General features: G+C 38.6%; 1 protein-coding gene across 1 annotated transcript in view; it reads left to right on the top strand.

Annotated features, from left to right (window-relative positions):
* Nucleotides 1-16,014, top strand: part of b4galt2 (UDP-Gal:betaGlcNAc beta 1,4- galactosyltransferase, polypeptide 2) — a 174,696-nt gene that overhangs the window by 123,246 nt on the left and 35,436 nt on the right. Inside the window, exon 5 of the mRNA XM_044218874.1 lies at nt 11,781-11,968. Within this exon, the coding sequence (XP_044074809.1) occupies nt 11,781-11,968 (188 nt within the window). The remainder of the gene's footprint in view (nt 1-11,780; nt 11,969-16,014) is intronic.

The raw sequence follows: 16,014 nt of genomic DNA, 5'->3' as shown, positions 1-16,014 counted from the left end.
TTTTTTTTCTGGGTTTCCACATGTTTTCCGAGTTTGCAGCCTATTTTCTTCACTTAGCAAAATAAATCCAACATGAGCTTACATATAGAGGGACCTGAGATGCTAATGCAAACATAGCAGGGACAATAATTGCCATTGGGGTGATTATTTCACAGAACCTTATTTTAATTTCTAGGAGAGATCCCAACATTTCTTAAGATACCAAATAGTCAGGCTGAAGTTTTGGGAAATGACATCTAGAATATTTCCATTTGATGGAGTGGTGTAGCCATTAAACATGTCGAGTCTTGGGTTTTAATATTACACTCGAGGAGAGCTGGAACAAGCTGATACAGAATATATGAAAATGTGAAAGCAGTCCTCAGCAGTGCTTATTTTTTAATTTGTGACATTGCCTACAATAGCCTCATACGCCCACAGATGATAGACAGTGTGGAATGTTATATATTTTCCTTAAAGCTACAATACTTACAAGAAAAAATAAGAAAACTCTGTGTACAGTTGTTTGATCTTTTCATGAAATGGGACTTTTATACTTGGAATCAAATGTATTCATTTCATTTTTTATACTGGTTTGAGTCATCTGTTTGAATTAGGGGCTTCATAGTAAATCATACTGTATGCTGAGATTTAAATTTCTAGTGTTATTTCAGCTTTGGTCTCTTGAGACTATTTGGCCTTTCCAGTGAACCTTTTCGAATCAGTAAACGCTTTAATTAGGAATAAAACCATTACACATACTGTATGTGTCATCATATAGTGGGCAGAATAACTGTGATTTCCCTCACTCCTTTTGCACTTAATATTAAATGTTAATATGTTCTTTTCCATCATTTTTAATTCAGCACTGAACCCTCCACACAATAGAAATAAGAAATAGAACATAGTGGACAGTTTTTATTTCCATACGGACATCTCGGTTTATTTGGGAGCTCCTCTGTGTCCGGACTGCCAGAAAGTCATTACAGCAAATTAGTTATTCTGGCCCTACGCCAACTCTGTCACGCTCTTCCCTCCTCACTCTTTGTGTTCTGTGCCAAGCTCTCATAAAGCAGGAGACACACTGCTGCGAGTATGATTGAAGACTGCAAGGTTATGAATTACATATACATAGCTTGGTGTGTGTTTGTGTTTGTGTGTGCAGGGTTGACTGCAGTATCTAATCAAGCTTTGATGAGCCTCCTGTTTCCCAGGTGGCGGCGGAATGAGGGGATCATCATCTTTTATTAAGAACGCATGGCCGAGTGCATAGTCACAAATGTTCATGCAGGCTTTAATGAACACGATAGCTAATTTTCTCTTCTCATTGATGTAATTTTCTTATACCAGTTGACCATTCGCTTAGTTACTGTTGCTGTCCTGTCAGGCTTTCTATTCTTGATCTCTGCAACTCTCACGCCAAATAAGAGGAAGCCTTAAAGCCACTCCTTCATGAAAAAAATATATTTATATATGTTAAATAAGTCTGAACATCAGCCTTTTTTCCACATTCACCAACATTCGGTCCATAAACATTACAGAGAGCACAAAAGACACAGTTTGTGTGGCTTTAGTTGACAGAGGCACACGCACATACCTCTTCAAAATCACAAACCACCTTTCATGTAGCTATGTTGCAGGGGCTGGAGACAGGGGCCGAGGGGAATTGAGGAGCAGATTGCGACAGAAGATAAACACACTGTATAATCCATTCCTTACACTCCTTCTCTTGTGTTTTTCCTTTTAGAAGAAAAGTTACCAACCTCCACACTCTTTAAGGCTGAGTGTCACTCTTACTACAGCCTCATGCTTAAACATGTGGAGAAATTCAAAGGCCCTTGCGATTGCTAAGCTATGATTCGGACAATTACTGTTTAGGGGTACGTCAGTTCCTTTTTCTTCCTAACACATGCTCATGCGCACACACACAGGAAGCCATGCACACACTCACACACATTCAATTCAATCTCCATTAGGTGAGATAAGGTGAAATCTCTCTACCTCTCCTGTGGTCTTTCTTTCCCTTCGCTGACTGACCGGCCAAATGATAGGATGAGAGGCCCCACCTCCGTCTATCTGCAGGTGACCGATAAATCCTGTCACACACAAATTCCGCACACACACACGCACACACACGGGCACTCAAAATTTGTGCACGGGCATTCACACATTTCATTCAGAAACACACACAGACTTGCTGTCTGGGGACAATCATTTAGGCAGAGCACTGGCTGGGCCTTAATCCATCTCCATGGCAACAGTCCAGGTATATTGTGAATGTGTGTGTGTGTGTGTGTGTGTGTGTGTCTGAATGGTGACCAGACATGGGAGAAAGTTATATGTTGGTCTCCATGGCACACACGCACATACACTCTCACAGAGGGAGAAGCAATGGATTTATCTCGTGATACTCAGATACGACTGATAGGGTTAATTGGTTTTCAGAGGGCATGTAGAGAGAGAGACAGAGCGAGACTGACACTGACAAGATTACTGCAGAGACACAAGGGAAGCACTGCCAGAGACAGAAAGAGCAAGAAGCATGAGAGGAGCAGAGAGAAAATAAATATTAAGTGATGACATGAGAGCAGGAAGTGTAGGGAGGAGGCGGAGGTGGAAGAAGATTTACCTTTAACTATGGAGTCAAAGAGAACTCATGGAGTGAATAGAAGAGGCAAGGATGAAGTTTCAGGTCAAAGAGAAGGTAAATTAAATTGGATAGAGCAAATGTTTATTTCCTTAATTTCTTTCTTTGTTTTTGTGCCGCTGAAGGCTTTTTAAACTAATTTCCCTCTTAATTTGACACCATAATCTCACTCTATATTGATTTCAGTTTGGATGCAAAGGGTTCGCATTAGAGCCCGACCGGTATGTGGTATCAGCACATATGTCGGCCAATAAATAGCAAGAAAGTTCATTTCAGAAATGTCAAAAATGTGGTTGAAGTAGTTGACAAAACAATCTTACCTCAAGGTCCATTTAGTGGTTGTTCTGGACCTTTTGATCATTGCACATTATCCTTATCAGCATGTGAATTTTGCCCAGATATCCTGGATTTGTCGATGTATATCAGATCATGTGATATGATTGAAAGCTCCAGAACAGCTACTAAATGGACCTTGAGGTGATTGGTTAGTGTACTGCTGTTTACAGGGGTGCCCTGGTGGGAGTCCAGCTGGGGAAGTTTGTTGTAAGTCGTTCCCCATCTCACTCTACCCTCATTTCCTGTCATTTCTCTACTGACGACTCACTAATAAAGTCATAAAATGTAAAAAAAAAAAAAAAAAAAAAAAAAAAAACCTATGCTTGAGGTAATTTTGAAACAGTAACACTATTACATAATTCACCCTACAGAGATCACTGACAGGTTTGCAAATTTAAGGGACCCTTATCAAAAATATTTGTTTATATTATGTTTATGTAAAAGAAAAAGATCAGATTTTAAAAAAAAACACAACTTGGATATCAATAACTTTATCAGCCTCAAAAATCCAGTACAGTCACAGTAATGGTTGTGATATAAGCACTATGTCCTAGTAGTTTCCTTCACTTTCTCTTGTTACATAATAATATGTAGCACCACACATACAGTAAATGCCAGTGGCCGTCAGAGGGGGTTACAAAGGATTTAAAATGTGATACTGATATTTGAGAATTATATAAATTAATTGAGATGAGCTAAATGTATTGCCATTACAACAAATGTTAGGAACTTGCCTTGGTGAGCTCCTCATGCAGGACTGTCTGTTTGTGCTTGCTTATAGCGACAGTGTCACCATCTTGCTTTCACATTATTCTTCTCTTTTAACAGAAAAGAGAGAAATGACATTTTCCAGATTAGTTAATTAATAAATAAATCTACATCATCTCAGTGTTATTAGTTTACTTACACATATATAACCTCCTGGCTGCTTCTTGAGCAACGACTATCGAGGTGTAAATGACCCTCGAAGTTAAATGACTCCCCACCAGTCAGTCAGAACTGAAGAAGCCTTTTGGATGAGAGACAAATGTCTTCAAGAACCTAGCAAGTCCAGTTGCCCTTGATTAGCATTTCTAGATATACTATGACCTGGATGACTCAGAATCTTTGCAGACACAGCATGTGACTCTCATCAGCAATAATTTTGCAAGAGTAGCTGTCACTTTTTCTAAATTGTGTCAATCTAATTTTGTATCTATTGCGTTCCCTCTCTTATTCCTCTATTTCCCTGAGTGTAAGTGAGCAACAGGTTTTCCAGACACAACCAAACCACAACCAGAATGTACACTTTGCTTTGCTGTGAAATTTCTGCAAGCAGACGTGATTTACACTTTCCATCACATTCGACAGCTGTGTGCAGAGGGATTTCTAACACTCAGGCAATCTTTTTGAAAAACTTTCAAGAGCACATTGAGCCTTCAGGACAGCTGAGATATTGGTGGCATGAATATTTCAGAACAACGCTGAAAATCTGATGGCAGTTGTTTGTTTGTTTTTACCGTCAGTTTTATTTTCAGGCTTGTTGAGATGGTTAATTATCGATTTCACCGAAGTTGATAACCAGCTCCAGATGGTCCAAATCCCATATTTCTTTCAGCCGTGCCCTGCCTAACACACACTGTTGAACATGTTAAAGGGAGCTGCCAACAACCACAACAGGGAGCTTTACAACCACTGTTTCCTGCTGTCAATCACTAAGCCGCTGCAGTGGAGCAACTGGACACCTTGATGGCAGATGATGACTGCTCTCCATTCAATTACCTCACATGTCGTTTCCAGGGCAGCCAATGATTCACCCCAGTGGTTTTCCAGTCAGAGGTCCGCTTTCCCAGCTGCTGCCGGCACTTTATCCCGGTTAGCACGATGTATTGGGTATCGGTCATCTATGCTGGTGCAAAAGTTTGTCTGTAATCTTGTGTATCTAGACAGCCTTCTTTTTAAAGCTGCTGTAATCAATATTTTCATATTAACAACGGATCAGATAACCATGTGTAATGTGAAAGGGGTCGTTCATAGTGGCGAACCCACAAAGAATTTTCTCCTGACTCTGCAGTTCCCCTCAGCTCTACGGAGCATTTTAGCATCTTTCAGCTCATTGTTTTGGTATGGCAACTTAACTGTTTTGGTTCATTCTTACAGCTCTAATCAGCATCATTTTCAACTGAAGCAGGCAGCTGTTCTCAGAGAAAAAGCTCTGATAATCCCACTGTACCTTCTCACTACCTGCTAAGCACCAAACAGCAGACAAAGTTAGCAACTAGCTGGTGAACATAGAGGAGCATTTAGCAGCTAAAGAGCCAGATATTTCCCTCTGGAGTTGGTAGAGACCAAACCAGAGCTAAAAGGAGAGTGAATATTGGACTTAGATTTCTCAAGTGGCCTGAAGCATCCTGATGAATGATAATGTTGCTCCATGTCTACTGAACGTGTAAATAGGCAACTGTTTGCTAGCACTTTCACTTTCAAAAGGACGGATGAGTTGTGGGCTGCTGTTATACTTAACCCAATAAGATTACACTTGGGTGTCCCGCGTTTGGTTGTGTACCTACCGATCCAAATATAGGGGTCAAAATTTGACTTTGGATACAGTTAATAAACTAAATCCTCACTAACATATAGTTTTGGAGGCTGAATGCACTTACTGTAAGTCACTTTGGGCAAAAGCATCTGCCAAAAGAGTGTAATTTCAACGTAAAACAAATAACAAACAATGAAAGCCTGTAGTTCAACCATTCAACCAGCCCCAACCAATAGACGATTTGTTCATTTTTAACAGGGGGGATGACTCAATGGGATGGCATGTTCTAAAAAGAGAAAAGTAGACTGCGGAAACAGAGCTTTTAATCAAGAATGGACAGACTCTTACATGTTCAATCTTCCCAAAGGCAGTTCAAAACCACACCGTGGTGGTTATTAAAAGCGGCAATGTTAAGTGCCACTACGAGACAAAACACAGGGCATCATTTGAGCAGGTTAACAAGGGAGACGGATTTTTGTCATTTTGTTAACAAGGGGGATGGCATCCCCCCTTGTCCCCACTCAAATTGCCTACTGGTCCCGACCAACATTTAAGAGCATTCCTGCAGTGCCGGATGGCTTGTCATTGTGATGGGTACCTGTTTCATTTCAGAATTAATTATGTCACAAATGTGAGGAAGTTGCAGACGCAAAGTAAGGGCCTGTCCAACACACTAAACTGAGGGTTGAGTTGCTGGATGTTTTCAAACATGCAGCCAGTTGAATGTCTGTCTCAGGAACTTATCCAAATTTTTGATGATATTTTCTCCAGATATCTGTGAGCTTGAAGGGGCAGAGGTCTAACTCAAAGAAACCATATTTGCGACACACACATACTTGTCACACTTGATGGTAAACTCATTTATTCAAGGCTGAGACCACATGCATACAGTATGCACACTGCATTATGTACAGCCTGATCAAAAATTAATGGAGCAGAAATGTCCTTGAAAGTTAAAAGATGCCTGTGAAATTGCAAATGAGGAACCAAAAATCGCCCTCTGCTAAATTGGAGTACCCTTTCTGCATTTCACCCATCAACATGTAATTTGTTGATTTGTGAAATATTCACACACGATTTTGCTTTCCCCTTTGGGCCTCTGTAGGCAAATTGTTTCAGTTCCAGTGCATTGTGGGTGAGAAAAAATGGAGACGGATTTTGGTCAGGAAAACAACAGCCTAAAGCAGAAGTGAAAAAAACTGCAAAATGCAGCCGGCAGCAGGGGAAAATGCGGCGTCCACAGAAAACACTGCATCAACAAAATAAATAGTGAAAAAACTCAACAATGTAGTGGTGGGAGATGGACTGGTTTGAGGAAGACTGCACCATCCTCTTCAAGAAGCCATCTTCTTAACAGTTTATATTGTGTGATAAAAAGTGTTGCATTTGTATATTTCAATTGGAAATACAACACCTTACAAATACAAAATATATATCAATATTCAGTTCAAATACATAAATAAAATTACCCCCGAAAATGAACAAATTTCAGCTGAAAATCTGATCAAGGCATCAAAATAAGTGCACCCACCCACACACTTACAAGCCTGCCAACCACTGTATCAATCCCATTGCCTCTGTATACCCACACTACTTAAATGGCCTGTCCAATATAATGGTTGTCAGTTTACCTCATATCCGACAAGTGATGTAAACACACTTATGGCAGGAAGTGATTAGGAAAGATGTAGAGCGCAATAAAGCTGAGATGCTGGGAGGTTCACACACAGACGTCCAATGACCGCAACTCTTAATGCCCTCTTAGGGGCAAAAAAAGAGGGCTTTGTTTTGTATTGTATTGTATGTATTAGCTCATCAGCAGGGATCTACACAGCAGAGAATCTCTTTCTTTCTCCTGTCTCCCGCACTCCCTGACTCTTTGTTTCTGTCTTTCGTTTTATTTCTCATTTTGTCTCTCAAACTACTACTACTACTACTTATTATTATATTATTACATTGTATTATTATATCTGACCTGTATTATAGTGTATTATATTTTTTGCTTAGTACTTCTATTCCTGTGTGCACTGACGTGATAGTGAGCTGCTGTAGCAAAAGAGTTTCCCCTTGGGAATCAATAAAGTATGTCTAATTCTGATTCTGGTTCTGAAACACACAAACAAATGCATATATTTTCAAGAAAATTAGAATCCGTGATTGCAGCTTGCAGCACAAAAAGAAAGCTCAGTCCACTTTTGAGATGAAACTTTTTGGACTTTTTGCAGAGACATGAAGCAGTTATTGTGGAAGGCAGAAATCCCGAACATTTATAAATTATAGAAACTATGTAAAAGCCATAATAGGAAAAGCCATATGCAGATACGTTGTGACGAGTATAATATTACAACATTTTGAAATTAAATGACAAGTCCTCCAAGTTAAATGACAAAATACTTTGTCCATGCCCTCTAGAACAACACATAGAAGAGTTTTCTTCTGATGAAAGGAAACATCATTTGTCTGTGCCTTCCAAAACCATTACAAATCACTGCTGCAAAATAACACAGTTTTATGATGTGACAACTCACTGGTAAGGTTTGGTTAGGTTTAGGCACAAAACCGACTTGGTTATGTTTAGGGAAACATCGTGGTTTGGGTTAAAATGAGTATTTTGTTAAGAAAATTGAGAATGATGTGGTTGCTAATGTTATGGCCAGTAGCTCTCAGTTGGTCTTAGTTAATCTGTGGAGCAGGACAGTTTTTTGACCGAGTGGAGTCAAAAGATAAATAAAAGGATCTTGTAACTTAAACATTTTCACAGTAAACCTTCAGTAAACTGGCTTCTGAAGATTTATTTTGTGTCAAACTCACAAAACACTGGTGGTAATTTGGAAAACAGAGTGCTGCTCTAAACTCTTATAAATCAAAAACAAACAAATTACAAAACCTGAAGAGTGGTGTTATTTCATTGTAAACATTTGAATTTCTAGCAGACCACATGGTTTCCTGAATTTATCAGATGTGAAATACCTGACAGTGTTGACAAATACTCAGGATGCAAATTCAGTAGACTTAAAAATATAGCAAAATGTTTTGACACTTTTCACTTTTAAAGCTTATGATTTTAAATATATGTGTCTGTTACCAAATATCAAAATGTATGAAACTAGGCTCAGGATAAGGTGGGTTTTTGTTTTTGGGTAGAGTGCATATATTTAATCATATAAAATCAGAAATATTTGAGATATAATTCAAAATAAAATTTTCTTATATATACTGATTACTGTAAATGTTTAGATAATTTATATTTTTCACCAAAATGCATCTGTTTATTTCTAAAAAGATAAATGTGATAAATATCTGTTTACATATTTTGTCCCAATTTCCAAGAATCACTGAATATTGTATTACTTATGTAAAATACTTTGTTCTGAAGTATCAGCTGCTGATCTTGCTTTCCTTATTTTCTGGGCTGACATCAGTCATACAGTATGTTGCTCACCTCACCTCATATGATGTTGTTCCAACCTACTGAACCGACTGTTGTTCAAAAACAGGCAGAAGACCACTTTAGGTGATATTTGGAGCTTCAGTGGATTTGTGACAACAGATTTTTTTTGTTACCTGCACAGGGGATTACGCTCTAAAATCTCAGGTATTAGTGGGTTTACCAGGGGGATTACGCATTGTACTTGATTCACGGTCGGTCCGAACAGATAATGCAGTATGGAAGCAAGTGGACCTCCCAAAAAAAAGAGAAAAAACTGTATCCTGAACAGAAGTAAGGACAGGAAGCAGATGCATTAATCATCTCAGCGATTTTCAGTGCTGTCAAAAGTGGGTGGTTTTCCCTAATGGCCAAGGAATATGTGACTGCAACAAATGTGTAGAGGTTCATTGTTCTGCTACATTCTGTAGATACTGAGGCATTCATCCAACAGGGAAGTCCTTGTTTTATTATATGAGGAATGAAGCTTTGCACTGGGACCCAGTCTCATTTACATAAACAAATGTAATCTTGTCATGTGGGGCCCCTTACATCTTGGAGATTTTGCATAAGGAGTACACCAGTTGGATTTGCATGAAAGTCTACATTACAGTCATGACAACTCAAAATGCGCATTTTCCGGTGTAAATACAGTAGATTTCTTTGTAGCTCACTATTGTTACTGTCAACGTATATCCGCATATATTACACATATTATAATGAATGTATGAATGAATAAAGTTTTTAGTATTGTGTCATGCATACCACTACACCCAGCTCGCAACTGCTTACAAGACACCACAAAATCATATAATCCAACAAACAATACTACAAAAAGTCCTAAAATAAAGAGAAATTTGAATAATCAGATCTTCAGACCTTCATATCTGTACTTACATTATGTTGGTCTATTGCAAGTGTTCATCAACTACTGGATGATAAATAGATTGTCATGCTATTTTTGCTATTTAATGTCCTAATTTCCAACCCTGCTGGACATGATATTTCCTAGTTGTGTCAAATGTAGTTCCATCATACAGTAGATTTTATTTAATCAAATATCCTGAAGTAACAGGATTCAAAAATAAGGACTTAATAAGGAGTTAACCTTTTGTTAACTGTTGACTTAAGTGATTCATTTATTATCAAAATACTTAATTTTCTGTCAGTCAACTAATCATTTAATCAACTAATTGTTTCAGCTCTAATGTGAAGGTTATACTTATTCTACCGTCTGTCTCTTTTTGTAACTAAATTCAGTCTTTTTCTGTCCTCTGCAGCTTTTTCAAACAATGGGCAAAGGTAGTGCTGACCCAACTAGGGCTCCAGTTGTTGCACTGGCTGATGCTACACTGCATACAGATTGCATGTGCACTTGCTCAGGGACATGAGGCCATTTGTACTAAAATAAATGTACTAGTTGTACTGTAAGTGAATAAAAGTGTTTCCTAAGGGGAAATTGTCTTGATGATTCAGTCTGTTAATGCATGTACCAGGTACTGACAGTACAAAGGGTTTGGATTTTTATCTCTCTCCTGGACAGCACACCTCTGTCTCTCTATCCACTTCCTGGGCTTCTTCACTGCACTTGTCATGAAAAGTAGAATAAATTCAGAGAGTGTTTGAAGAGGATGGTCTGTCAGTGTGCGTCAGAAAAGTGTCTTCCATAGAGTATCAGGTTGCACAGTAGCTTCACTTCTTGCTCGCTAACCTCCCTGCAGCTTGACAAGAACTTGGATTTTACTAAGCCAAGCTGTTGCACAAGGGCTCTGCAGAAAGAGACATACAGTACCTTGTACGTTATTGAATTTATAACTGTTATATATATTAACCTTGACTATCTTATGTGCTGCTTGGCAAGAATGCATTTATCTTAGCCAAAGTGTTGAACCTGGGCCATGCAGAGACAAACAGATGTATTGCACTGCAGCAGTCGGCTCTCCTGGGGTCAATACACACATCAGTTCATACTGTATGTAGAGATAAATACAGATCAGCACTGCAGACACTAAATACTGATGTTCAATGATGCTGAAAACTGAAGCATCACCGTAGTTGGGGACGACGTGTTTGGCTATGTTAAATTCCGGTATTTTTCAACCTGGTGCGAATAGCAGGAAAACCAAGACAATTCCAATTTGAGTTGTGATCTGGCCAGTGGATCCCCTAACTACTGGTTGAAAAATACTGGAATTTGTCTTTAAGGTGTTAATCTGAGGCCAGACAGAGTCTCAGAAGCAGATGTGTTTCAGTGTTTCAGGCAACATGATCTTTTCATGGGGTCAATAAACACATTAGTTCATGCTATATTAATACAGAAAAAACACCTTTGATGTGAGCCTGACCTCATTTGGCTTGGTCTGACTCATTTCCTCTTTGTTTATGGTAACAGTGCCTGTAGCAGTTAAGCATCCAGTTGTTGTTACCGTACATAAACCTGTTAAGGTCCACTTCATAATTGCAGTTGGCTTCTACACCACTCTAACCCACTTTGATCGCATTTTACTGTGTTGAAGTATAATGAAAATAGCATGTTTTATATACTGTATTTTGGCAGTATTAATTCTCTCCGTCTCATTTAGTGCCCTTTCAAGATCTTTAACTTGTATTAGTCTACATTTAACCTTACAGGTTGGCAGTCTTTCACAATTTGAGGACTCGTGTTATACATTATAGAAACAGAGTTACGGTATCTGTTATCTATTTAATTGAACATCCTGATTTGTGTTTGAGAAAACGACACGTTCCTGTTAAACTTTTTTCACACAGAGCCTTTCAAGCAGATGACATGTGCTGATGAAGCTACATTATCTGCCCTCCTCATCTATATGCAAACAATGAAATAATGATCTTTCTTGTGTGTTTTCTTGCAGTTGGGGGAGGACACCTTCAACCGTGCCAAGTTATTGAATGTTGGCTACACTGAGGCTTTGAAAGATGCAGAGTACGACTGCTTCATCTTTAGCGACGTGGACCTGATCCCAATGGACGACCGCAACCTCTACCACTGCTACGACCAGCCGAGACACTTCGCCATCGCCATGGACAAATTTGGCTTCAGGTGGGGTGACGATTTTCAACTTGGCGTATAATTTTAGCGCTGACAAGGGAGCATGGTACCCAACTTCTTAGCACAAGTTTCTACTTGCATTCACCTTAAAAGTCTTGATTCTCACAAACATTTTAGTTCAGCCTATTTGAATGCAAAATGGGTTATGGTAAGTCTCATTTCTCGTTTTTGTTTGAGCTCATCTCCTTTGTAAAATGTAAATATGTAGAATTTAAATATGCAATTGGCTGCCTAACAAAACATTTTACAGATGCCTACATTCTTTGTTCTGACAGACAATTGACAGAGCAGTATTTAATTTGACTAAATCTCATTATACTTTGAAATCCTTGTCTGAAGCCTAAATTAGCATGAAAATATACCACAGTTCACTGCTGCCAATTTTTATTTGGTCATACTTCTGTAGTCCTAACAAGAGCACATGATACAAAGCATAACTAACAAGTCTTGATAACAGCTTGTGAAAAGAACCTTAACTTTGAAGACTGTGTTCGAACACTGGACCTGCTAGATCAACTAGGTCTGAAGCAAGCTGCTGAGCAGTCTACTGCAGCCACTGTTTCTGTAGCATGAAGAAGCTGTACAAGACACTCATTATTTGTGTGTTTTCAGTGTTTTATATCAGTAAGGTACTGAGTTAGCTGGTAATGTGCCATCGTTGCTGGTAAATTTACTAATGACGACTTTATTGTCCATCACAAGTCTCACAGTAAAAACACACAATACACATACAGTAGAGTAAAACATACACATAGAGCAAAATTAATAAATATACACATTAGAGTTGAGACAGTTGATTGACAAAAATAATCTGCAACTATTTCAATAATCAATCATTTAGGTAATTTTTCAAGCAAAAATGCCAAAGCAAACATTTTCTAGTTCGAGCCTCTCAGTTGTTAGGATTTGCTGCTTTTCTTTGACTTATGTGATAGTAAATTGAATATCTTTGGTTTTTTGGTGTGTTGGTCAGACAAAACAAGCACGTTAATGACATCTGCTTAAAATATGTGACTTGTGGTGGGCATTTTCACCGCCTTAACCACCACCACGAATCTTAGACCTCTTTGAGGGAGGAAAAGCTACCAAGGAAACCTGTATATATATTGAAAGAAACCTTTGTCGGAGAGGTACACCCCACCTGGACAGCTGACTGTGCAATGGATGCCAGTTTAAAGCTAAGGAATAACCATGGAAATTGCAGAAATCTACAGTATATAGTGTAAGTCTGCAGGAAATACTGTAGGGAAAGTCCCATCTGGTCAATTCTCAATCATGTTATCAAAATGCAGTGTAGTGCTCCAGAGTTTACAACCAGCACTGGATGGTTGGGTCCTGTTTTATTTGTGTTATTTTGCATAATGACACCACACCTGCCCTTAATTATCTAAAAGCACTAGAAGCATTGATTAATGACCTAAACATGGCCAGTGAATGCGACCTACCCATCCAAGAGCTGTCAGTCCACAAGAGTTACCCTACTGAAAACCCTCAGGGGCCCCAGCAGGTCCCTGATATAGTGCTCAATAAGCTAATGCTATCTGGCAACAAATACAATACCAGGTGGTAAGCAGGGTTGTTGCAAACGTTTCTTATTAGCAATGAATCAGTAAAGAATTGTTTTACCAGAGTTTTTTTGGCCCTCAGAAAATGAAGGACAGAGGCATACAAGTAAAGCCTGGTGGTGAATGAGAGGAAGGTCACAGAATTGATTGTAGTTAATTGCTGATGTAAAAATCAGATCATTGTAGAAAATTGTCTCCAAAGGTTAAAGTGGTCTGAGTCAGCCTACCAATTTTTTTTGTTCTGTCCTTCCAGTTTTAGCATTTAGGAAGTTTCCAAACAAAAGTAATAACGTCAGCAAGAAACAAACAAACAAAGAACTAATGAAACTTTTGACTTAGGCATCATGACGCTTACTTGGGGCAGAAGGTAAATTTAGCATTTTAGCTGAGTCATTTCAGGATGACAACCTTAGCTGCTCTCAAATGTAAAAGCACTAGTAGTTTATTGATAAATGTTGAAAACATTGCCGGTGAAAGTCAGGTCACATTAAGTGCTATTCCATTACCTTAGCACCTCACAACACCTGACAGCTCTCAGAGCAGAAAGGGTCACCTTGAAGTCCATTTCACAACACAGCTCTTTCAAAAACATTGCACAAATTATAGTCTCTCAAAGGACTGTATGCAATGTATTAAATTATATTACCATTATATTGTACACAATGTTGTGGATGTTTAAGTACTTGTTCCCTGGATAGGCACAGTGTGAGTGTGTGTGCTACAGCCCATTTGCACATTTACGGAGAGCATATTTATGCTAGGCCATGACCTGCCATGATCCTGGCAACCTTGGCCCGCTATTCAGTGACTTTCATGGGTCAACATGTACTATCAGTTTTGAGAAAATTAAAGACATGCAATATGTGAAATAATCAAATTGGTAAAAGGTGACTATGCACCAATAAAAGAGGAGAAGAAGACTCCAAGCTGATGTAAAAAATTTGAAAATGCTGAATGAAGCAGGAAATGCATTCAACTTGTTTGATGGAGTTTAAGGATAGACAATAAATGTTTCTTCACAATGAGAATTTCACAGGTAAAAGCACCTGAAAACTTGGTTTCACAACTAGAGTATTTCCCTGTAACATTAAATACTCATTACTAAATAAGGAATAATCAATGTTTAAGTTAGAAAAACAACTTTCTATATTATTAAAAGTTTAACAGTCAAAAACTCAGCTAATGTGCTGGACATAAGGTTGAAGATTTAGGGCAGGTCCCCTAATCAATGTAGTTTTAAATGCCTGAACACAACGATAAACTTCATCATTTGTCCAGTGCTGCCTGAGATATTGTATTTAAAATTGTATGTTTACCTGCAGAATGAAACTATCCACTTAATGTTACTTAATCACCTGCCCCAGGTGTTTGTGTCTCTGCCATCTCCATGTTAATACAGGCTATAAACAAGTAAACAAGCGGTGCGGTCGCTCATGAGAAAGAAAACATTAAAACTGAGAATTATGGTGAAAAAGTCACTAAATTGACATCATAACATTATTTCCTAATTTCTGTCGTGCCTATTCTCAATATGAAGTTTATATGGAGTCACAACTGTTGAAGGTGTTATATAAGAGTTTTGTTTTCTTCTTTCTAGTGAGACTAAGTTCTCAAGTTCTCAAGAAAAACATGAAAACAGTTTCCAGTCTGTCTTTCTCTATTTTTGCTCTTCTTTTCCCCTAGCATGTGTCCATTTTAAGCTCATACACACACACACACTCCACACCATATTGTTACTGGGAGAACTTGGGCAGAAACATACGGTCTCATTAGTTTCTGCCTGTCATCTTTCAATAGGGAGCTGTCATATGTTTAACAACACATACTAAATAGAATATACACATATGTAAACACACACACACGCATCACCCTCTGGGTAGATTCCAGGCGCCTGTCATGACACTCACTCGCAGCTGACGTCCGTCCCACTCCACTAGTCTCACGACTTTTGAGCAAAAAATGAAACGCCTGTCCGCCCTCTTTTGTCCACTGTCCACACACACACGCGCACATACGCACACACCGTATACATAGCTGGTGCTTTCACAAACAGAACACAGACACTCCATCATTGCAATGTCTTGTTCTTTCTGACCCTATGTCTTCCTTCATATTAATTTTATTTAATTTCTCTTAATTGTTATTATTTCTCTTCCTTCTTGTATTTCTTCTCTTCATTTCCTCTGTTCCCCTCTTCTCTTTTCCTCATTCATTCTCCGCTAAGCTCTAATTTCTCTTTGTCATGTGTTTTTTTAAATTGATAGGGTCACAGGATTCATGTTGGGGCAATTATGAAATTGAATTTTAGCATTATCTGACATTTCTATTGTAAATGGTCAATGCTGCACTTGTCATTAAATACTTTCTAGCATTCACGCTAACAAGGTAACTTGGCTTATAAGCAGCCAATGGTTGTTCAGCTGCTTCTAAGCACCAGATGCCTACAGTATGCTACTATGGCCCCTCTTTACA

This window comes from Siniperca chuatsi, linkage group LG13 (genome assembly GCF_020085105.1).
Source record: "Siniperca chuatsi isolate FFG_IHB_CAS linkage group LG13, ASM2008510v1, whole genome shotgun sequence".
In the NCBI taxonomy this organism is placed as follows: Eukaryota; Metazoa; Chordata; class Actinopteri; order Centrarchiformes; family Sinipercidae; genus Siniperca; species Siniperca chuatsi.
The sequence above is the reverse complement of the archived record's forward strand: the minus strand, read 5'-3'. Positions and strand labels throughout refer to the sequence as shown.